Source organism: Herpailurus yagouaroundi, unplaced genomic scaffold (genome assembly GCF_014898765.1).
Source record: "Herpailurus yagouaroundi ecotype Mexico unplaced genomic scaffold, PumYag 163, whole genome shotgun sequence".
Taxonomy (NCBI): Eukaryota; Metazoa; Chordata; class Mammalia; order Carnivora; family Felidae; genus Herpailurus; species Herpailurus yagouaroundi.
The window spans coordinates 40,829,701-40,853,238 of record NW_024412404.1 but is presented as its reverse complement, the minus strand read 5'-3'; the positions used below and the strand labels follow the sequence as shown (position 1 = coordinate 40,853,238).

Below are 23,538 nucleotides of genomic sequence, written 5' to 3'. Positions count from 1 at the left end.
CCATCATCTCCTAGAATTCAACCACAAAAGGAGCTGCCCATGTCTGTCCATGCCCCAGCAGCTATGCTGTGTCCTCCGGAGGACCCTCCGGAGCAGGAGAGAGCTAGAAGCAGGGCATTGCTCCCAAAGACCATCCTTCTTTTAGCTGCTTATCCCCCTCTCACGCCTGAACTCCTACCACAATTCCTGCTGAGTTAATTGAATCAAGTGCTTGGAAATTAAATCCGATTGAAGACATTAAACGTGCTGGGGTCACTTTAGCTGAAGCTTTCAGTCTCAGTAGGTCATCCCTCCAGAGGAGCCATTGGGCAGAGAGAAGGATACACGGGACACTGCCACCACACCACCCAGACCCACTAGACACTGTCCCTTCTTCCTTCTGGTGGGTTGGGGGCTCTTGGGCTAGGAGTCCAGTAACGAGCCTGGAAAAGGTCAAATAGGCTTAGTCACTCAGTTCCTGGAAGCTGGAGGCAGCCCAGCTCTGTGATGGCCCCCGGCTTCAGAAAAGGAGCTTATCCTTCTAAGGGAAGGAAGCCTAATAACAAAGGCATTTCTTACCCACGCTGTATCCTCACCTGGGTCCCCACACCCTTCAGTCACTCTTCAGATTTGGAAAACAGAAGGAATCTAGGACAGGGCAGGTGACAAGAGAAGGGCAGCAAAGTTGAAGGGGGGGGGGGAGGAACAAAAGAACCAGAAAAGTCTTGAAAAACCGGCCTGTTTTCCTGTTCTTTCCAGTGGGCCAATGGGGGTCATTAGATCCCAGAAGAAGGCACCCTCACAGTGAATGGGGCCCAGAGACCGGGTTCTGCAGTGGGTGAGGGTTGGAGTCTTTATGTGAAACCTTTAACCTGAGATGAGCCTGATAGAGGCTGGGTTGACCTTTGCTTTTAGTCCCTAACCCCCTCCGAGCAAAGCGGGCACTGGCAGGGGTCCACAGAGACCCATACATGGGAGGAGAACATAAAAAATAGGGGCTGACGTGGAGACTGACCCAGACAGGGCACTTACAGACTTCCCCTGGCCCGTACTGATGGTGGGGGAAAGAGTGCCTGAAGGTTGGAGCAGGGGTTTCCTCACAGCGGGGCCTTTCGGGCCCTGCTCCATCTTCCACCATCAGGACCCACAGCTCCAGGTTTAGGGGGTAATGTTGCTGGAGAACCAGTCTCCCTCCCCGCCCTTCCCAGCTCACCCTTTCACCGGGATCCTCCCCCAAGCTGCTAAGAGGAGGGGGCGGGGGTAGGGGGAGCCAATCCCGGCAGCGCCAAAGGGGGGAGGCGGCGGTGACAGCCGCGGGGAGGGGGCGGGAGGAGAGAGGCGGCTTGGCTCCAGCTCTGTGCTTAGCTCGGCTCTGCCTCCGGCTCTGCGCTCACCTACTGCCCAAACCTCCCGCTCCTGCCCCAGGACCCCAGGCGGGACCCCAGCCCATTCCAGACTCAGCCCCAGCCCAGGCAGCGTGCAACGCCGCCAGGGGGCGCCGTGTGAGCACCCTATTTTGGCTACCCGGCGCCCCCTCCCACGGCCCAAGCGGGACGGGACGGGGGCGCCGGGGGCCATGCGGGGCCAGGGCCGCAAGGAGAGTTTGTCCGATTCCCGAGACCTGGACGGATCCTATGACCAGCTCACAGGTGAGTCAGGGACTCAGGGGTTGCAGGAGGGAGGGTAGATTCCAACCCCAGACCCTATCTGACCCTGGCCAGGCCCTTGCTCACACTCTGCCCCATTCCCAGGCACCCTCCAGGCTGTTCTGGGCAGCAGGACACTGGGGGTTCAAAGCCTTGGGTCCCCTGGGGGTTGGGGGGGGGGACTAGCGGGCAGGTGGGGAGAAGCAGCAGGTGTGGGCGTGTGTGACACAAAGCTAGGAGAGTGTCTGGAGTGGGAGGTGTTACGTGCGTGAGCGCCTGTCATTCTTTGTGTGTGTCTGTGTGTGTATATGTGTGTGCCTGCACGCACGGTCTCCTTCAGCTGGTTGCCATGTGCCCTAGGCTTGGTGACAGGGTGAGTGTGATTTTGTTGGCTGTGCGATTGTATGATCTTATCAGATGTTTGAGTGACGTTGTGTTAGGACCCTGTATAAATGAAGTTGTTTTGACCATGTGCCTCTGTTTTATGTGCAATTCTGTGCTTGGAGTGTGCGATTCTGTGTGAGACTATCAGAATGGTCAGGACTTCACTTCATGGTGTATGTCTCTTTGTAAGACTTATGACTCTGAACCTCCTGGGGCAAGCATTTGTTAAAGTAGATTGTATTGTGCTTTGTGATTGTGAGACTATGCACATTATATTTGGCCTTTCGTGCTGATTGTGTACTTTCATGTGGCAATATCTGCGAGTGTCTATGATGTGTCTTACCCTTGCTGCCTCTCTGGGTTCCCGGTGCAGAAGGAGGCCTTTACTGCCCACCACTTTCCCCCCAACTTTTTCACAAACTGACCAGGTGGACCCAAGGAGAGACTTCAGTGTCCAGCCGCCCAGCCTGGCTCCCAGGAACAGCACCTGGCCCTTGCGGGGAGGCTTTGGTTAGTGTTTGGTCACCGCCCTGCCCCCTGCAAAAGTACTCAGATCATTCTTTCAACTGAAGCTCCTTAAACCTTCAACAACCCTCCCAGAACTTCACCCAGTCTTGAAGGAAAACACCCCCTCTTGCTTCCACTCCAGACCCAGAGTTAGAAGCTCTTGACCTGGAAGGTGCTGTGTAGCCTCCCCAAACCACTTTGCTGCCCAGGCATGCTCTCTCTCCCACAGTGGGGAGTACATCTGTGCCCGCACATATTCCTGGGTTTGGTAGGCAGACCCACGTGTTTGTGTGGGGGCCTGTGTCACCTTGTGTACATTTCCGTGTGTGTGTGTGTGTTTTCTGTCTCATTGTGCAGCCTGCCCAGGAACTCCAACAGTGAAAGGGAGGAGGGAGACTGTCTCCTTGTCAGAAACAAGCTGGGAAGGTGGAAGGAGCCCATGATCCTTGTCTGTCCAGAGGGGAGTGAGGTTAACACTTGGCGGTGGGGAAGAGAACTAGGATCTAATGCCTTGAGAAAGTGTCTCCCCTCCTCATTGACCCTGGGGAAATCCTAGTTCCTATGCTGAGACTCCTAGAAGGGAGGGCCCTTCCTCTCAAGTAGGCTCCAGGTGTGCCCTAGATGTGGCTCCGCCTGGGATGGAATCCAAAGGTCCAGCTCTGCTTTGAACTGTGTTCTCACCAACTCAGGATCCTTGCTAGTAGTAAGGCCCCAGGGCACTCATTAGCATCACATTAGTCAGTGTTTGCTTCTGCTTTAATTGATTCTCTCTTTTAGTGGAATCATCCCCTCCCCACTTGGCTGTTTAAATCAGAGATTGAGTGAAGGTGGGGAAGCACTTGTATTGGAAGGTGCAGAAATGGGCTTTCTATTACTTTTGGTCTCTGGGTCTTAGTTTTCTCATCTCTAAAATGGAGAATACTACTTTCTGCCTGCCTACCTCGCGAGGAAAAATAGGTCAAGTGTTGACAAGCAAGCATCAAGAATGGTGTTCTTCAGCAGCAGCAACCTCGATCTAGAGAGCTCCACACAGGACTTGGAAAATAGAAATAGCACTACCAGAAGATCTTTCAGAGGAGGGCTTGTCTTACAGCAAGAGACAAGAGGCTGGGACGCTCTGAAACGCGTGAGGGGAAGCCAAAAGGGGAGTCGTTGTCCGCGGTGCTGAAGAGCGGTAGGGGCGGAGGTACCATGGGGCCACCCTTGTGCCCAAAGTTCCTTCCCGGTGCAGTTGGGATTCCTGGGATGGACATGGGGGTAGTCTTTGGCTCGTATCTTTCTGGTCCATCAGGCTGACAGAGAGGGAGTCTTTAAGTCATACCTCAGGGCATCCTGGGTACCCCCGATCGCTTTTCTTCCCCACTCCCCCGGACTCAAAAGCTGGGGGAGATTTTTGGGGGTGGGGAGAATTTGAGCCCCAAGCCGACGCAGATCTACCCCCTGTGGTCTTCCAAGCCTGGCAGGTCTGTTTGGAAGTGCAGCGTGGTGCGAAAAGGCAGCAATCCGTGGCAGTCCTGTCCAAGCCGGAGGCAAAGAAAGGACTGGGGACAGTGAGGAGACAGCTGGAATCTGGCCAAGGCCTGAACTCGGGTCCCTCTGGCCATAAAATATCTTTCCCAAGTCTAGGGCGCCCTCGTGTGGTCTTAGAGCAGCCATGCTTGCGTAGTTGATTCCGAAAGGGGATGTCGCGGCCAAATCTAGTGGCAAAATTTGCACGGAGTTCGAACGTGACTTTTGTCTCATAAATGTAGAATTTTCAGCCAAAAAGACAGGATCCCAGTCGGAGGAGTGGAACTAAGTCTCTCCTGTAGGCTGTCCCGGTGGTTTGAAGGCATCAGTGGGTCCTGGAAGGGTTTATTTTGGATACAACCCGATGGAGATGAGTCCTGGAAAGGGTCAGGGCTGAGACTGAGGGGAGGGGAGCTTCTCCTTCATGCATTTGGCTGGCAACCAACATATGATGGTAGAATCTGGGAACCCACTGGAGCAAGACAAAGGGACACAAAACAGAAAGTTATGAGAGAAAGGGATTCGGAGCCGCCTCTTCTTTGCCATCCCAATACGCGGTCCAGTTCCTCCTCCTTCCTCCAGCTCTCTCTCCCATTGGTCCAGGAAGTATGGAAGTGTGGGAAGTTGCCATGACAACTATGTCCTCTTACTTCCCCCCCACCCCCCCACTTGCTTCTCAGTGCCAAATTGGTAGGAGGAGGTTGCTACCGGCAGAGAAGAAAGGGCTGAAGAGGGGCAGTAAAGTATCAGGTTCATTATCCCCTTCCCCATCTCGTTTTTCAAAACCTGTGGGTGCCTCCCCACCAGAATATCAGAAAACATTCCCGGTGCTGGCTGTGAGGACTCCTCCATTCCAACCCCCACCCCCACCCCCACCCCCGCCCCGCCCCGCCCCGCCCCGCCCAGTCTAGAAACTTTGAGGACGGGAGCTTCAGATGGTGGGGATAGGGGAAGTTCCCCTCCTGCGGCCCGGAGGAAACAGGAAGCAGAAGAAGACTCCGTTGTCCGAGATTCTGGTTCTGGTCCTGCTGGCCCGGCCCTCCCGCGCCGCCCACGTAGGGCCCACTCGGGTGGAGGCGGAGACCTGACTGCCCCAGGCCTTGGGGGAGGAGCTTGGCCAGTGCACTCTCAGCCGAACCATGAACCGATGCCCCCGCAGGTGCCGGAGCCCGTTGGGGCAAGCAGCACGATCCCTCTACCAGCTAGTGACTGGGTCACTGTCGCCAGGTATGAGGAAGGGAGGAAGGGCCTGGACCCTTCAAAAAAAGTGAGTGAAGTGGGATAAGAGCCTTACAGAGGTGGGGAAGGGAAGGGCCCTTCACAGAGATGGAGGGAGCTGGATCCCTCAATGGAAAGCGTTTAAAGGGCAAGATCCCTGACAAAGTAGAGCTAGGAATAGTCTCCTACAGAGAAGGTGGAAGATAGGGGTCTGCAAAGAGGAAAGGGTAGGGGGCATCATGGTCCTTCACGATGGTGGAGGATGAGGCAGGACTTCTCACTGAGGGCAGAGGAGGGGGCCTCAAGCAAGTGGATGTAAAGGGATAAAAGGAGGAAACTTGCAGGGGAGCAGGGAAAGGGCTTATTGAATTGCTTAATTTAATGGGATCTTAAGATGACTGGGGTCAGCGTCCAAAAGGAAAAAATGCCGAGGCGGGACTGGACCAACATGAACTCAGCTAGTGAGTTCATGAATGATGGGATGAATAGACTTGTGTGGCATAAGGACTGTATGTCACCGTTTTGTCTATCCCTGGGAGTTTGTATGAACCGGGTTATACATTACTGGGGTTGTGACTACTGGAACTGTGCATGCTTGGGGTTGCATATCACTGGGATTCTATGACACTGAAATGGCATGTGCCTGGGGTTCTACGCTTTAGAGTTGGGTAGGGGGTTCCTGAGTCACACTAAGTTAGTTGTATAGTCTTCACAAGCTTGTACCTTGGTGTGGGATGTGTGGAGTTTATGACATGTGGATTGTGAATATCATATCATGGCACTGCTGAGATTTACACACACTTCCACTTGAGTTTCCTTAAGGCTGCCTGGGCAAGGCCCACAGAACCTCGCATCACCTCACTACCTGGCCTGGAGAGACCAAAACAGCCTCACCCCATGGCATTCTGGGATCTGTAGTTCTCTGGCTCTCTCCATGGTATCCTCTTGAGCCCCTGGAGTATAGGCTGGCCTCTCCTTGCCATGTGTTCCCAGGAAGGCAGGGAGATGGGGCTAAGCCAGAGCCATGCTTGGAAGTCTCTTGGGGAGCCTGTGTCCCTCAAGCCCCCTTCTTGGACCTGTCTCCAGTGACAGATGGCTGGAGCCCGGCAGGACCAGCTCTCAATCATAGCAGGCATGACTTCCAGGCCCCAAAATAGCCCCAAGGCCTAGGGAAGTCATTAATCACCTAGTGCAACTGGGGGCTGCTGTGTCTTCTGGCGGGGCTGGGGATGGAGTGGGGCTGGGGGACCGAGAGAAGAACTCTGCGGTCTTCACTGGCTGGGGTCTTCACTGGGGGATCATGGACAGATGAAAGTGGGACAGCTACATAGGGTGGGTCACCTCATAAAGCAGTATTATTCCAGGTTCCAAGGGTGAGAGACAGACAACTAAATGATAGGTTTGAGGGATTTAGGGAGGGCCTACCTAATGTTTTAAGATAGTGTACCTTTGAGCTCTCACTCTGCCTAAAGTGCTTTCATTAAGACTTCACTCCCTTGAGTGAAGAGCTAAGTGACACCAGGATGCTTAGGGAGGACAGATCTGGACGAGTCTCTCATAGGGCCCCGGGACTTGAGAGGTTGCTGAGTGGGGAGAAGGGAGAGCCTGGAAAACAACTCACTGTTTCACTTCTTACAGACCCTCCCACCAGGGGCCTGTTAGGACCTTGAGTCCCTGTGAGGCTGGGTCGAGGTCTCTGAAGGTTAAGGGTGGGGATGAGAGAGAGAAGAGGAGGGTCTAGAGACAGGGCAATTGGGTGCAAGGTTGTCAGTCTCTCCATCTGTGAATCAGCATCAGAGAGCCAGAGATGTGGCTGTGCTGCCTCTTTCCTTCCAGATAGTTTGGCTTGGTGTTCAAGGCTCCATGGAATCTGACCATTGGTCTTATCACTTATGGTTCCCCCGGCACTAACTAAGCTACAGTCATCCAAGGTTCCTTGGCATCCCCACACGCATTGGAAGGGCAGACTGGTAGATCATTGGTCCTGGTTCAATGGTCTTGATCCATCCTTCACCATCTGTTTTATCTTGGGAAAATTATTTCCCTGAGCCTCAATTCTTTCATCTGCAAAAATGGGCATACTGCTACTCACTCTGACCATGTCAGCTGTAAACACAGGAGTAATATTTTCATTTTTCATTTTTCTTATAAGGCCTAAGTGAGACGATATACGTAAAGTATCCAGGACACAAACTGTGCTCACTAAATGTTGACCCCTTTGTTAGGGTAGACTGTTGACATTTCGCCATATTTTTTTTTTTTTTTTGAGACAGAACATAAGCAGGGGACGGGTGGGGGTGGGACAGAGAATTTGAAGTGGGCTCTATGCTGACAGCAGCAAGCCCAATGTGGGGCTCAAACTCATGAGAGATCATGAGATCATGACCTGAGCCAAAGTTGGACACTCAACCAACTAAGCCACCCGGGTGCCCTGCCATCTTTTAAGAACCAGCTCAAAAAATAACCTCTCCAAGTTTTTCCTGGCCTTCCAGTTAGAGAGCTTTTACAGTTAAATGAGCTTTTTGTTTGTTTTGTCATTAGGGAAATGCATTTTAAAGTTTATTTTTGAGACAGACAGAGACAGCATGAGTGGGAGAGGGGCAGAGAGAGAGAGAGAGAGAGAGAGAGAGAGAGAGAGAGAGAAAATCCCAAGCGGGCTCCACGCAGTCAGCATAGAGCTCAATGCAGGGCTTGAACTCACAAAACTGTGATATCATGACCTGAGCCAAAACCAAGAGCTGGATGCTTAACCAAATGAGCCACCCAGGTGCTCCTAAATGAGCTTTTATAGCTCATTTCATGGCCTGCCTGTAACAGTTCCTACCACATAGTAAGCACATAAATATTTTATGAATGAATAGAAGCCTTAAGGTTCTCTTAGTGGGCTTTCTCTCCCTACCCAATAAAAGCCCCTGTTTAGTTCACCTTTGTTCCACAAGCACCAGATCAGAACCTGTCATTCAATTCATATAAGTCCAATTTTAACCGACTGAGCCACCCAGGCGCTCCTATATAAATCCAATTTTTAAACTCTTTGCCCTTTAGGAGCTTGGAATCTAGTTGAGGAAACAGGACTGATCCAGAAAGATCTGGGTTCAAATATGCAACCTCTCATCTTAGCTAGGTGACCTCGAGCAAATCCCTTTCTCTCAAATCCCTTTATTTGGGCCTCTTTTACCTCATCAATGAAATGGGCACAATACTATTCACTCCACCTACTTCATGGAGTTGTCATGAGAAGCCATCAAGATAACAATGTTTATGGAAATGCTTTGTTAATTGAGAGCTATAGAAATGTAAGGGGCACGGGAGATGTCATGTTGTTAATAATGGTAGAAAACACTTCCACAGTTACTCTGTGCCAGGAATTATTCTAACAGCTTTCCATGTATTAATTCATTTACTCCTTCCAGCAACCATATGAGGTGGGAAACAGAGGCACATAGAGGTTAAGAACTTGCCCAGTTAATTGTAACTGACAAATCCGGGATTTGAACCCAGGGAATCTGGCACCCTGGCCCGCACTATTACAGACCATGCTATGCTGTCTCCTTTTACTTTTCCCATTTAATAACATTACAGAATTAGGTGCTAAGTTTTGAGGGCCCAACAGTGAGTTCACTAGAAATTCTGCTGAGGCCTGGAAGTCCTGTTAGGTGAGAACTGTAGAACAGAAGGAGAACAGAAAGGAGGGCATTCATAACAGGAGCAAAGGTACAGAAATGGCACCTAGTTTGACGTGTTTGGGGGACAGTGAAGAGGCCAAAATGGTTGGAAAGGGTATCTGCTGATGAGGGTAGAGGGAATTAAATGCCAGATGTGGAATTTGGACAGTAATAGGGAGATATTTGCTGGTTTCATCTGTTTATCTGTAACTTCTAGGGTATGGGAAACCAAAAGCAGTCCCCAAGTTGACTTCTTCCTGGAGGAGGGGGTGGAGCGGCAAGCAGAAGACCAAGCCTGCCAGTGGCATACCCTTCTTCCCATCCTTTCCACACCTTCCCAGGTTGTTGTGGGATGGGGTAAGGGTTGGGGAAGGGTTAGATGCGGAGTAAGATGGATGCCTGACCCCCAGTGGTGGCCATGTGGAACTGCAGAGCAGTGATCCTCAAATGAAGTGGCAGGGACAGCCTGACAGGGGGACTCCTACACCACTATTGGGCTGAGACACGTTCATCCCAGAGCTGGACAAAGGAGAGGGCTCCCTCTGGAGTCAGTCTCCCTAAACGAGGCCTCCTGAGTGGGCAAGCTGTCTAACAAGAGCCAGCGTAGTGTGATGGTTTAGAGCACAGGCTCAGGGTCAGACTGGGTTAAAACTAACACTCTGACACTTACTGATCTTGGTGATTTTCTTAACCTCCTCTTGCCTTAGTTTCACTCCCTGCAATGTGGGGATAATGGTACTTCCTTCATAGGTTTACTGTGAAAATTAAATATGATCATGTCTGGGGTCACCTGGCTCGCTCAGCCAGTGGAGCGTGTGACTCTTGATCTCTGGGTTATAGGTTCGAGCCCCACGTTGGGTGTAGATACTACTTAAAAAATAAAATCTTGGGGCGCCTGGGTGGCGCAGTCGGTTAAGCGTCCGACTTCAGCCAGGTCACGATCTCGCGGTCCGTGAGTTCGAGCCCCGCGTCGGGCTCTGGGCTGATGGCTCAGAGCCTGAAGCCTGTTTCCGATTCTGTGTCTCCCTCTCTCTCTGACCCTCCCCCGTTCATGCTCTGTCTCTCTCTGTCCCAAAAATAAAATAAACGTTGAAAAAAAATTAAAAAAAAAATAAAATCTTAAAAACTGTGACCATGTCTGTAAGCACATAGCATATTATCTAGCACACAGTGAGTGCTCCAATCAATGTCAGCCAGCTGTGGCAGTAGTTGTCTTCTGGTTCACTGGCTCTGCAGGCCTCTCCCCACCCCTACACATGTGCACACCCACACCCACACACAGACACACAGCCAGCAGCAGCGGCAACAGCAGCAATGGGAAGGAGCTGGGAAGATGGGGGAGGGGCTCCAGGAATGCTCTAGGGGGTGAGGGTGGATGGCTCCCTTGGAGGATTCAGATTTCCCTCCTACTCTCCATCATTCTTCTCCATCAGCCCAGTAACAGTTCAGGAGCAGGCAAGGCTTTGGCAGATCCTGGCTGAGAGGAAGGGAGGAGCTCAGTCTTTCCTCTTCCAAAGAACTTGAATCAGTGGATCCCAAAGGCAGCCACAATAAGTCCCCTCCCCAGAGGGTCATGATAAGGCTAAGCAGTCTTTTTCCTGCCCCGGCTATTGGACCTAATCCTCCCTCCCTTGGGCCTCAGTTTCCCTGTCCGTGGGCTGTGGAAAGAGAGTGCTTCCCGCCTCACTGTCTCTATGACAACCGCGATCGATGTTGGTGGTGTCCTCCTGGCTGGGGAGGTCACTGCCTTCTCCCGGCTTATATTCTCATACAGCTCCGTGCAGATACAATTATGCAATCACCGTAGACCCATACTCCTAATTATAGGACACAGCTATACTACCAGTCTTCAGACCTCTATCCCGCAGCCCTGCTGAAACCCATACACTTCATGCCCCCCACACACTCAGACATACGCCAGTGCACTCACACACACATACTATGGACACCCAGGTCACTTACTCCCATACACAAGACACACACCTAATAGACACATACGCAATCATGTGCAAACCACACACAGAGACACACATAAGAGGAGAAACACATACTCTCTATATAGTCAGACACGGGAATACACACAAGAAAATGCCCAGACACTTATAATTTCTGACTCATATATCTATTCCTTATACACGTGTAGCTCATAGTCTTTCTCTCTCTCTCTCTCTCTCTCTCTCTCACACACACACACACACAACACACACACACTGCCCTTCCCTGCCCTCTCCCTAAGCACAGCTCCTCCCTCTACCCCCTCCCTTTGGCACAGAGTAGCCACAAGGTGTCTGGGGGAAGCTGTCCTCAGGGATAGAGGCAGGTCGCTGCCTTCCTCTTACGGCCTGGCCTGTTTTGTCCCATATCCTTCACGCCAAAGGCTCCTGAGGAGATGCCGGTCTGTAGGCTGAAGTGGCCCCGCGAAGAGGAAAAGGCTGTGACTGGGAGGCTTGCGGGGCAGAGGCGGGGTGAGGGGGCGGGAGAGGGAGGAGATCCTGGGAGGGGAGGGGGAGGGAGGCTGCAGGCGGTCCTCTTACTCCGGCCCGGGGAGCCTGAGGGGGAGGTGGTGTGAGGAGGGCTTCCAGTGTGTCTGACCCTCAGCTGGTGGGGGCCATGCCCCAGGCCCACCATGAACCTGGAAGGGCTGGAGATGGTTGCTGTGCTCGTGGTCCTCGCTCTGTTTGTCAAGGTCCTGGAGCAGTTTGGCCTTTTCGAGCCTGTCTCCTTGGAAGGTAACCCAGGTGTCTGGGCGTGTCTGGGCTGCTGGCCTGAGCGGCTCTGGGGAGGGGCTTACTCTGATTTTATGACTGGGGTCACGGGTGAGCATGTTAGTGATGGGACAGGGCATCTAGGGGAGGTGAGGAGGGGTGCTTGGGGGACAGGACATCTGAGAGAGGTAAAGAGGGAAATTCAAGGAGTGGGTGGGGGGAAGAGTGTCTGAGGGAGGTGAGGAGGGGATCTGGGGGCTGGATGTCTGAGGGAAGTGAAGAGAGAGTGGCGGGGGGGTGGGGGGGTGGTGGTGAGAGGAGCACAGCATGGGAGGACTAAGGTATGGAGATGAGGGGAATCCATTCGGAGCATGAGGAGAGGTCTGGAGACAGGCAGGGCTATCTAGAGTAGAGGAAGGAGGTTCGAGGAGTCCTGAGGTAACATCAGACTTCTGGGGTATCCCTTTGGGGCCAGGGACCCACAATGGCCCTGAAGATGTGTGTGACTCTCCACACCTCCATCCTTGCAGGTGTAGGTTACAGAGTGTGGTGTATGTGGACTCTGTGTGAGAGATACAGGGGGTGTGACTGTGTGTTCCTCTATGTGAAAAAGGATAAAGTGTGTGACTGTATGAGCCTTTGCATGTGACAAGGATGTGATTTAATGTGTAGAGGGACCGGGTGTGTGGCTTTGTGAGATGTGGATATGACTGCCTGAGGGGGACTGGTTGTGCAGTTGGGCCTCTTTGGGTACTGGATTGTGTGTGTGGCTGTTTCCAGAGTTCCCTGAGAAAATACCAGCTCCATAGTCAAGGCTTGGGATGGGGGTGGGTTCTGGAGGGGTAGGAGTGGGAACACTGGGAATGAGACATTTATAATCAGCTCTGGCAGGAGGGTGAGGGGGGAACAGATCAGGGACCTTGCTTCCCAAGCCCCCTTGCCACTCCCAGTTTCTCTCAGGATCTTCAAGGCCTAGGCATTGGGAATTCTCCACCCCACCCCAAAGTCTAGTGGGGAGAATGATATTGGAGGTAGAGAGGAGAGCAGGTTCTGCCTCCCCCAGAGAGGTTTGGCCTCTCCCTCCTCTTCACACCAATAACTGTGCAGCTCTATAGCATGGCTGTTCTCCAGTTCCACAAGGGACAGGAAAGTAGGCAAGAACCATGATAGGAGGGCTATAGGGTAGACATCAGGGAGAACTGCAAAGATGTGAAGAGAACTGGAAACGTGGAAGGGCCAATGAATTGCCTACTCGGGTTCAGTAAGAGCAGGAATCCCCTAACCCACCCTCCATCCTTTGCTACATTTATCGGAGTGGAGTGGGGAGCAGGGGCTCATCCAATCCTGAAAAGATGAAGTCAGTTTGGCTCTGACTTGCCATCCATCCCCTTTAGACTATTTGATGGGAAGAGGGTCATCCAGGAAACCCAGGTGTCCTGTAGGCTGAAGGCAGAGGAGAATGATTCCTGGGAGGACCAGGGAGGGAAGTGGATGTGTGAACAGCTGGAGGTTGGGAGAGGCGGGGGTGGGGGTGGTGTCGTGCTTCCCCCCTCCCCCCCCAGCCCTTACCAGTCCAGCTGCGACTACACCACCGGAGGCCCCAGGCACAATCCGGCTTCGGGAAACCAAAGTCCGGGCTAATGGAGCCCTCGGCTGGGGGCCAGGCCGCCATCGATCCCGACTCGGCCCACCCTCCTACCTCTCCCTCCCGTCTCCCTCCTACCTCTCAATAGCTCTGAGGGGGAGGGGGAGAAAGGACGTATTGGAGGGGAAGGCATGGACTTCAATTACCCTCTGGGAGCAGAGCCTTTTCCTGAAGGGCGGAGCCTGCCTGAGGGGAGGCGGGGCCTGCGTGGGATGTCGGGTGCCCTAGGAACCTACAACCCAAGGAAATTGGGCCCCTCCAGGAATGGACTGAGGCCAGTTTCAAGCAGTGTGCTAGGTCTCTGTGAGCTCTGGCTCTGGAGTCTGGAGGTGGGTTCAGCCAGGAGACAGGCACAAGAACGTGGAGTCTCTCCCTAGGGTGCAATTGGCACTGTAGGACAGGGGTGTAAATAAGGGGAAGTGAGAGGAACTGTGGTCATCGGCTCTGGATAGCCCCACATTACACCAAAATGCTCATCTGGAAGGTCTGTTATTGCTTCAAAGTTTGCTATCATGTCACCTTCAAAGAGCAAGCCATACGAAAGGACTGGGAGGGGACACACTTTTAGAGTGGGTGGGTTAGCTGATGAGGAACTCTGTTCCCCTGACGGGGAGATTCTAAGTGCCCTGAAATGAGGGGTTATAGGAAGGAAAGGTAGGCAGAACAAACATGGGTTCTATTGGTGAGGTGCAGTCTTAGGTATCTGGGGTGCCATGGGTACCTAAGTCACAATATATGATTATATGTCCTGGGGACCTTGATATGTGTCATGTTATAGTGGCACAGTGTTTGTAGTGTCCTTAACACACCGTGTCATGCTGTCCCATGTATTCTTGTATGGTTTGTTCATGCTGCATGGAAAATGGCCAATGTGGGTCTTCATATGTATGTGTCATGTTTTTCCTAGGCCACATCTGTATATATTTGTATTAAGGAGTACTGTGTCAAAGTGTGTGTGTGTGTGTGTGTGTGTGTGTGTGTGTACCTGTGTGTGTGTGCATGTGTTGGGGCCTGCTTAATTAGGCCATTGTGGGGGGTGCCTGGCTGGCTCAGTTGAAAAAGTGTGTGACCCTTGATCTCAGGGTTGTGAATTCAAGCCCCATATTGGGTATAGAGATTAAATAAATAAAACTTTAAAAAATTAGGCCATTGGTTTTGAGTGTGTTCCTGGGTATCAAGCTGTCGCTGTATGGCCTCCATCACTGTGATTTATCATTCTGTGTGTCACTATACACGTTTGTCACTGTGTGTGTGTGAGAGAGAGACAGAGACAGGTGTTCCTACTTAGGCAGTCCTTGGGTTGGACATCACCCTCAGAAGTCCAGCTATAGCACTGGAGCCCAGGGCACTGGGTCAGCAGGCACCAAGGCCAATGCCATCTCCCCTCGGTGGCCTCACGGTCCCCGGCTGTGTCCCATTATGCAAGGTGTCTGAGTGGACTTTATATGCCTGTGAACCCCACTGGGCTTCCCTAACCCAGCCCCAGCTACTCTCACCATTCTCCTCCTCCGGTCCTCTCCCAACACCCGCTTCCCGTCAGGTTGATTTGTGATGGTGGGGAGGGGATCGGAGGGACAGTGGGGGTTAATGTGCCTTCCTGGGGTCTTCTCTCTTCCCAGGCCACCCTCCAGGGCCCACTAAAAAAGCGCTGAAGCAGCGGTTCCTCAAGCTGCTGCCTTGCTGCGGGCCCCAAGCCCTGCCCTCAGTCAGTGAAAGCAAGTGCCTCTCCTGTGCTTCCGGGGGCGGGTTGTTTGTGTTGGGGTGCGACCTGTGTGACCGGCGCGGGCCAGCTAGTGTGAGTGTGTGTGTGGGCGTGACCACTGTGGCTTGGGGGGTGGGGGTGGGCGCTGGTTGGCCCGAGTGTGAGGAGGGTGTAGCTATAGAACCCGGAGCCTATGGAATGTGTGGGCGTGGCCAGCTTTGGGGGCGGGGCCCAAGTGCCTGTGGGCCTCACTGGTCAGCAAAAACGAGTGAGCCCCGGGTGTTTGGGCGTGGCCGGTGTGGCAGGGCTGAGACCTGAGATTGTGTGGGTATGGCCAATGTGGCCGGGCGAAACCAGACTGCTGCGAGGTCTGTCGTGGCTTAACTAGGTTAGTGTCTGCGGCTGTGGCCGCCCACCCTGCCCTGGGCATGTTTTGGGCCTCGAGATGCAAGTTTCCCTTGCCCTGACTGGATGGATGCAGGTGCAGAGGATGGAGCCCGCCTTCCTCCAGGTGCCAGGATACTTGGGCTTTCTAGTCCCTGCCTGGTCCCCAGTTGAGTGGCCTCCCTTTCTCTCCAGGCCTGTTTCCTCAGTTGGGCCTTGCCCGTCTCAAGGGATCATACTGAATGTTGCAAGCCACAGAGGCCCACTTTGTAGTTTTTGAGAGTGTCATTGTGTTTGATTCCACATGGGGCTAGCTTCAGGAAAAGGACAGGCGTGAGTCCCCCAAGCATATGTGTGTAGGGTCTGTTTCGTGTGTGTTTGTGCTTGTTCGTTATGTGTGCCACTGTGCACGGGGCTGGGGTGTGTGCACTGTAACACGCAGGTCTGTGAGATTTGCTGTTGAGTGTGAGGGGCGAGGTGTGTGTCTGCAGTTGGCCGGGTCTTCCACTTTCTCGGTGACAGTTCGCTCCCTTCAGCATTAGCAGTCCCAGCCTCCCTCCGCCCCCACAGACCCCGCCCGCTGGACCCAGGTGACTTACTGTCCTGGTGGGGGCGGTGGCGGGTGCCTTGGAGAGCGTGGGGTGGGGGTACTTGCCTGGGGACTGGATGTTGGGAGCTGGGGCAGGACTGAGATGGGGCCAGGGATGTGGCCTTCGCTAAGGTTTACTGGGAGCAGGGTAGGGGTGGGGTCTGGATGGGCTTGGCTGGGGCTGGGCGGGGCATGGCTGGAGCATGGCTGGGATAGGTGGGGCTTGGCTGGAGAAAAGGATCTGGGCGGGGCAAGTGTGGGGCTCCATGGATCTGAGTGGGTCAGGGAAGGTCCGGAGCCTGGACCCTCAGACGCTTCCTCTTGAACCCTTTTTTTCTACTCTTCCCTTTCTGGGACGAAGATGGGGCTGGGGGGGGCCTTCTCCTTCAACCAGGGATCAAGGGCCCAGGGCAGCGATGAGTCGGACCCCTGGCTGTGGGGCCAGGCCTGCCCATGGGCCCGGACAACTGATAGACTTGGAAGCTGACCAGCGTCTTCTCTCCTTGCCTTGATGTCCTCGGACCGGGGTCCAAGGGAACTGGCAGGCTGGTCTCTGGCGTTGGAGATGGGGAGGATGGTTTTGAAGCGGGGTCCTGGAGGCTGGGCCTGAGGCGCGGCTGTCCCCTCCCCCCTCGTCCCCTCCCACCCCCCCGCAGACAGCGTGGAGGATGAGTTTGAATTGTCCACCGTGTGTCACCGGCCAGAGGGTCTGGAGCAGCTGCAGGAGCAAACCAAGTTCACACGCAAGGAGTTGCAGGTCCTGTACCGGGGGTTCAAGAATGTGAGTACAGAGCCAGGCCAGACAGGGCGAGGGGTGGGGCAAGGGGGCGGGGCCTATCCGAAACTTCCCCGAAGGATTGGCCTGGATGCTTATAGGGGTAAGAGAAGGAAGGGGAGGCGGAGCGGCCCCTCGTCCCCGCTGACCAAACTTCTAGCAGGAAGCTCTAGCAGATTTGAGACGAGGCGGAGCCTGTAGACTGGCCTGTATCTGGTTAGTTCTGTTTTTTTAAACTTGTGCACTGAAGAGAAGTCTTGCCTTCCTTAAGAGAACTACATGGTGAGCTCCCTGGAGACAGGAAGATTTTCCTTCTCTGGGAGTCTCTGGCATAGAGTAGGTGGTGGTGAGTGGAAGGGGGTTTTGTTTCTGCTCTCAGTCTGGTTTCTAACCCCCCTTCCGCCCCCCAGGAATGTCCCAGCGGAATTGTCAACGAGGAGAACTTCAAGCAGATTTACTCTCAGTTCTTTCCTCAAGGAGGTGAGGGGACAAGGCCTGAGAGGAAGCAGCTGTCCATCTCTAGGCTGAGTTGGGGAGAGGGTTCTGGAGGGGCTGGGAATGCCAAATGATAAAGAGGGGTGTGGGGTAGGAAGTCCTCTCCTGTCTGAAAGCCAAACTTATCCACGCTTACCCTACAGACTCCAGCACATATGCCACTTTCCTCTTCAATGCCTTTGACACCAACCATGATGGCTCTGTCAGTTTCGAGGTGAGCTGGAGGAGGTGGGTCAGGGAGGCCTGTTTCCTGGAGCATCAGGGCCAAGATCCACAGGCCAAACCCAGAGAGGGGATTGGGTTAAGGGTATCTGAAGAACCAGTTCCCTCCTCTCTCCTTCCCAGGACTTCGTGGCTGGTTTGTCGGTGATTCTTCGGGGAACCATAGATGACAGGCTAAATTGGGCCTTCAATCTGTATGACCTCAACAAGGATGGCTGCATCACCAAGGAGGTGTGGGGAGACTGAAGAGTTGGAGAGCTTCTATGTGTGAGGGGAGGTTCAAAGAGCCCTTAGGAGGAAAATGTGACCCACACGTGCATCACCAGCAAGGGGTGAGGTCTGCCCTAGGCTCTAGTCTTCCTGGTTTGGAGGCTGGAGGCTCTGAGGAGGGATCCTTTTCTCTCTTGCCTAACAGGAAATGCTTGATATCATGAAATCCATCTATGATATGATGGGCAAGTATACGTATCCTGCGCTCCGAGAGGAGGCCCCAAGGGAGCATGTGGAGAGCTTCTTCCAGGTGCCTGGGACTGGGTAGGCTGGAGGGTCCTGGAGTCAAGGGAAGGAGGCAAGGTCCCAGCAGAGAACTTACCTGAGTTCTGCCTGCCTCTCTCCTGTCATCCCTTCTCTTCTCTCTGACTATCTTTTTGCAGAAGATGGACAGGAACAAGGATGGCGTGGTGACCATTGAGGAATTCATTGAGTCCTGCCAGCAGGTACAAGTCCCTGCGCTCCATACTTCCCTGGTCTGGACTCAGGGTCCGATTCAGTGATGTAGGAGAAAGCTCCTTTGGGCAGATTATCATCTCCCTAACTTGCCCACACTCCTGAGTCCTATTCCTTCACAACTCAGGGAGGCCTGCCCCTCCCTACAAGTCTCTCTGGGTGTCTCCTTCCTTGCTGCCTCTGTCTCTGAATGTTCCCATTTCAGAATGAATGTCCCTCTCTGTGTCTCTGATAAGCTCTTTTTATTTCTCTCTCTCTCCAATCTGCTTCTCTCACATCATGGCTACAGGACGAGAACATCATGAGGTCCATGCAACTCTTTGACAATGTCATCTAGCTCCCCAGGAGAGGGGGTCAGTCCTGGGGGGACCATGCTCTAGCTCTAGTCCAGGTGGAACTCACCCTTCTCTTCCCAGGTCTGTCCTCATTCTAGCCCTGCCCTGGGGGCTGTAGGAATCCAAGAGCCTGGGGATTCAGTGTTCCAGACTGCTGGAGCTAAAGGGGCCAGGGAGTGGGCAGAGTGTACCTGTGGAGTGTTCCCAACTCCCAACAGCTCCCACCCCCTTCCTGCCTAACACTCAGTGCTGAGGGTGCCCCTGCTAATAGGAAATAAGTGGTTCTCCACCTTCCATCCCTACTCTAGAAACTACAACACTAGACAAAATGTCTCCTGCTATGGTGCTTCCCCTATCTCTGATCTCATATGCATTTCCTCTAAGATTTCCTTCTCAGAGAGGCTACTCTGTCAATGGCACTGACTAGCCTGTTAGACCAGGGCCTTTGAGAGCCTTGTAGAGGGGGACAAGAATGTAAAGGCAGAAATCTTAGGCCTGAGCTGGGTGTTTAGGTCACAGGTGGCTGGGATAGAGTGCAGAAAGGCCTGGAGATTGTAACACCTCAGGCATGCCAGACTATAGGTCTAAGCTCCATAGGTCTGCCACCCCAGGCTATCATAACATGAGTTTCTAGGCTCTCCAGAAGACTCTGTCTCCTAGGAAATGCCCCAGAAATTTCCATACTCTCCTCAGTATCCCAGGAGAGCTTAGGATCTTGATGTCTGGCTCATCCCTGGAATTCCTTCCTTTCCTTCCTTCCTGTTTGCGTGGGTGGTAGCAGCAGCAGGGGAATATGGGTGGGAGACGTCCCAGCTGATACCTGCCAAAGTTTCAGCCTACCCTCTCTGATGGCTGCCACTTAAGTTTTTATTTGCCATTTATTCTAGACTTGGAGGCATGGAGTGAGTCAGTGGATGCCTTAGAAGAAAGGGGAAAGAGGGAGGCATGTATAACATCTGAAACCAGTGTGGGGGCATTCACTAGAATCTTTGGTCTACCCAGGCTCTATTCTAACCCCCCACATAACCTCCTCAGTTCCTACTTAGGGTGTCCTCTTATTCTATTCAGTCTACCCAGAGATGCCCCTGAACACACCTAGAAGGCAGGGACCACTCTTGCCATGCTGCCACCCTTTAATATACTTGCTCGTTCCATTTAGCTCACTCTCCCAGTCAGTCAGGATCTGAGGGTTAGGGCCCTAAGGGGGGCCCCTTTCCCATCAGAACACTGTTGACTGCTTTGCATTTTTGGCTCCTCTGTATATTTTGTAAAATAAAAAATATACCAGATCCAATAAAACACAATGGCTATGCACAGGCTGCTGTCTCTGCCTTTTTGTCCCTCCCACTCCACACATACCTCACAACCCTAACCCCTGCACCTGTAGTCTTTTAGGTCCCAGAGAAAGTACCTCTCTTTCCCATAGTATGGCCAACCCTTGGCAGAAAATTGAGATACAGGTTCTGGAAGTGTTGGAAACTCACCTGACCTCAGAGAGGTCCCCATGTGAATCTCTCTCCCATCTCCTTAGAGGAGACAAGAGACAGGATATTAATGTCGTGAAGACTATGCCAAGCCAGCTGTCTTTTGGCTAGACATTCTTACAAGTGGAATCAAGAATTTCTGATTTACAGGGGTGCCTGGGTGCCTCAGTCAGTTAAGCATCTGACTCTTGATTTCGGCTCAAGTCATGATCTTGGGGTTCGTGAGATCGAACCCCATGTCGGACTCTGTGCTGACAGTGCAGAGGCTGCTTGGGATTCTCTCTCTCCCTGTCCCTCTCCTGCTTATGCACGCTCTCTCTCAAAATAAATAAACTGAAAAAAAAAAAGAATTTCTAATTTACAGACATCTTAGTTAATCTCAAAATGACTTTTCTTTTAAATTTTTTATTTTTTAAACATTTTAAAGTTTTTATTTATTTTGAGAGAGAGAGAGAGAGAGAGAGAGAGAGAGGGAATGAGCGAGCAGGGGAGAGGCAGAGAGAGAGGGAGAGAGAGAATCCCAAGCAGGCTCTGGACTGTCAGTGTGGAGCTCGATGTGGGGCTGGATCCCACAAACTGTGAGATCATGACCTGAGATGAAATCAAAAGTCGGATACTTAACTGACTGAGCCACCTAGGTGCCTGTCAGTGTGCTTTCTTTTGAGGGGGGGTTCCCTTTAGTTTCTAATGAAAGTTCCTTTGTGTAAACATCCTAACCTTGCCTCCAATATGGACATATGTTTGTGTTTATACTCCAGCCAAGAATGATGAGGGACCATATGGGGTGGACCCAGGTCACCATGGAGCAAGTGACACAAAGGGAGTAGAGACTTCTTGTGTGGAATGGTGGCCTTGCTCTCTTTCTGGAGAGGGGCCACCAGTGGTAGGTTCCACCTATCCTTTTGCTGGGGCACCAGTATGTGGTGACTAAGCTTCACCTTCCATAGAAGGGGGATCAGGCCTTCCATCACTGTACACATTGACAAGGTAAAGGGAGGAATATGGTGTTCAAGAAAGGGAAACTTACTTCCAGAATCCCATCATTTTGTCATCTGTGTTTCCTGCTCACATTCTCCCTCGACTATTTGCTTCATAAGTCCTTGGATTTCTTTGGGTCACAGCCCCTCCAAAAGATCTGATAAAAGTTGTGGGCCTACTTCCAGAAGAAAAAAAAACATGTACACTTTTCCACACATTTTTGTATCCCTGAAGTCCGACCATGGACCTGAAGTTAAGAACCTATGGTCTAGCTTTCCATTATACAGGAAAGGAAAAAGGCCCAAAGAGGGGAGAGGACATGCTCAAGGTCACCTAGTGAGTTTATAGGAGGATTGAGACTAGACCCAGTCTCCCAAGTCTCTGTCCAGGGTGGCTTTGGGATATAGTAAAGCTTTGGAATATAGTAAAGATTTGGATGCTATCCATATCACACACAGTCTAAACAAAGCGACACTGTGACAGGCTCTTATGGGACCCTACACTTTTCCTTCATGGCACTTCTCAGTTTGTTACCATATATTTATTTGAGTGATTATTTGTCTTATTTGATACAAACTCCTGAGGGCTCTTTGAGAGCCAGGACTAGGTTTTCTTGCCCCACTGATGATCCTATCCTTGAGGCCTAGCATATAATAGGTATTCAACAATTGTGTAAATGATCGTATGATTGGATGAATGAGTATGGTGAGTGTGTGTATATATCTCACTTAGGTATAGAGATGGTCTCTATGTTTTAGGGTAGATTCAAGTTTAAAAAAAAATTTTTTTTAATGTTTTATTTTTTATATTTGAGAGACAGAGACAGAGAGCGAGTAGGGGAGGGGCAGAGAGACAGAGACGGAATCTGAAGCAGGCTCCAGGGTCTGAGCTGTCAGCACAGAGCTTGATGCCGGCCTTGAATTCACGAACCATGAGATCATGACTTGAGCCAACGTCAGACACTTAACCGACTGAGACATCCAGGTGCCCCAGGTAGATTCAAGTTCAAAGGAAGCTGAAGTCTGTGGTTGAGTGAGGTGAGAAGTGTCCCAGAGCCAAGACACATAAATGGGTTCAGAAAAAAAAATCAGTAGGTTGGCAGTCTGATCTTTTTTTTCCTGGCCGCTGGTTGGATTCTGAATGTTGTCAACTGCTCCATCTCAAAACACTCCTTTCATGGGGCGCCTGGGTGGTTCAGTTGGTTAAAGTCTGACTTCTGGCTCAGGTCATGATCTTGTGGTTTGTGTGTTTGAGTCCCGCACCGGGCTCTGTGCTGACAGCTCAGATCCTGGAGCCTGCTTTGGATTCTATGTCTCTCCCTCTCTCTGTCCCTCCCCGACTCATGCTCTCTCTCTGTCTCAAGAATAAATAAATAAATAAAAAACCACTTCTTTCATGCCTTCCAGTATTTCATACTCTCCTGATTTTCCTCTTACCTTTTTGGCCACTGCTTCTTAGCACTCTCTTACAAACTCATCCTTCTCAACTGGAATTCTAAACGTTGAGCCCCATAGCTCAGACCTGAGTCTCTTCTCCAAATCACATCCAGTCCCATGGCTTTAAATGCCATTTATATGCAGATAACTCCTAAGTTTATATCCCCAGAATTCTCTTCTGAGCTTCAAGATCCATATCTTCAACTGCCTACTTGACATATTCATATGGACCTGTAATGATCAAACTTAACATGTTCAAAATAGAACTTTGATTCATGTTTTCTCAGTCTTCCCCAGCTCAATAAATGACGCCATCTACCTAGTTGCTCAGGTTAAAATTTAGTAGTCTTGGGGCACCTGGGTGGCTTGGTTGGTTAAGCATCTGACTTTGGCTCAGGTTGTGATCTCACGGTTCGTATTTGAGCCCAGCGTCAAGCTGTGTGCTGACAGCTCAGAGCCTGGAGCCTGCTGTGGATTCTCTGTGTATGTCTCTCTCTGTCCCTCCCCTGCTCACACTCTGTCCCTCTATCTTGCTCAAAAATAAACATCAAAAATATTTTAAGAAGTAATAAAATTTAGTAGTCTTCATTTCTTCCTCTTCCTCTACTCCTTTATTTTTTTATTTTTAAAAAGTAATCTCTATGTCCAACATGGCACTCGAACTCTCAGAACTCCCAGGCTCTACCAACTGGGGCAGCTGCCCCCTCCCTCTATTCTACTGCCACCACCAAAGATGCACCACAGCTCTACGTTTCCACAGCTATTCCCTAGGCCAAGCCACTATCATGATTCACTCATAGATTGCTACTTATTCTTCTATCTGGAGTAGCCTTTCCTTGCTGTGGTTACTCTATCACATCATTAGATTTCCTCCCTTTATAGCACTTATTACAAATTGAGTCCCTGTGTATGTACTGAATTTGCTATTGTGTGTTTCTCTAACCAGAATTTAAACTGAGAATTTAAAATGAATGAATGTATCTCATTCATTCCAGAGGTATTTACCATAGGCCTACGAACCTCTGGTTCCTGTTGTAGGTACTAGAGGGTAGAGATGTGTAGCAAGAACTTCCCTTCAAGTTTGAGAGGTGCAGATCTGGAAAGTGGATCTTGCCTGGGCCGTGGACCCCAGAGTCAGAACAGTAGATGAAACT

General features: G+C 51.7%; 1 protein-coding gene across 8 annotated transcripts; it reads left to right on the top strand.

Annotated features, from left to right (window-relative positions):
- Window positions 1-1,288: 1,288 nt before the first annotated feature.
- On the top strand, window positions 1,289-19,803 carry KCNIP2 (potassium voltage-gated channel interacting protein 2). Of its 8 annotated transcripts, none has more exons than XM_040486240.1 (10): window positions 1,289-1,628; window positions 14,878-14,973; window positions 15,881-15,934; window positions 16,590-16,714; window positions 17,119-17,188; window positions 17,347-17,417; window positions 17,549-17,656; window positions 17,841-17,945; window positions 18,079-18,141; window positions 19,374-19,803. In XM_040486240.1, the coding sequence occupies exons 1-10, from the start codon at window positions 1,556-1,558 to the stop codon at window positions 19,407-19,409; spliced, it is 801 nt and encodes a 266-aa protein (XP_040342174.1). In that variant the 5' UTR covers window positions 1,289-1,555; the 3' UTR covers window positions 19,410-19,803. The 8 variants fall into 8 exon arrangements, with proteins under 8 accessions (XP_040342174.1, XP_040342177.1, XP_040342176.1 ...); XM_040486243.1 differs by having other exon boundaries at window positions 17,841-17,959; XM_040486242.1 differs by having other exon boundaries at window positions 17,841-17,959; window positions 18,441-19,803.
- The last annotated feature ends 3,735 nt before the right edge of the window (window positions 19,804-23,538 follow it).

Excerpts from the sequence above, each read along its gene's own strand:
- KCNIP2 (XM_040486238.1), top strand. The coding sequence starts at position 1,556 with ATGCGGGGCCAGGGCCGCAAGGAGAGTTTGTCCGATTCCCGAGACCTG. Across the intron at positions 15,935-16,589 it reads ACCCCGCCCGCTGGACCCAG|ACAGCGTGGAGGATGAGTTT; the intron begins GTGACTTACTGT and ends ACCCCCCCGCAG. Across the intron at positions 17,189-17,346 it reads TCAGTTCTTTCCTCAAGGAG|ACTCCAGCACATATGCCACT; the intron begins GTGAGGGGACAA and ends CTTACCCTACAG.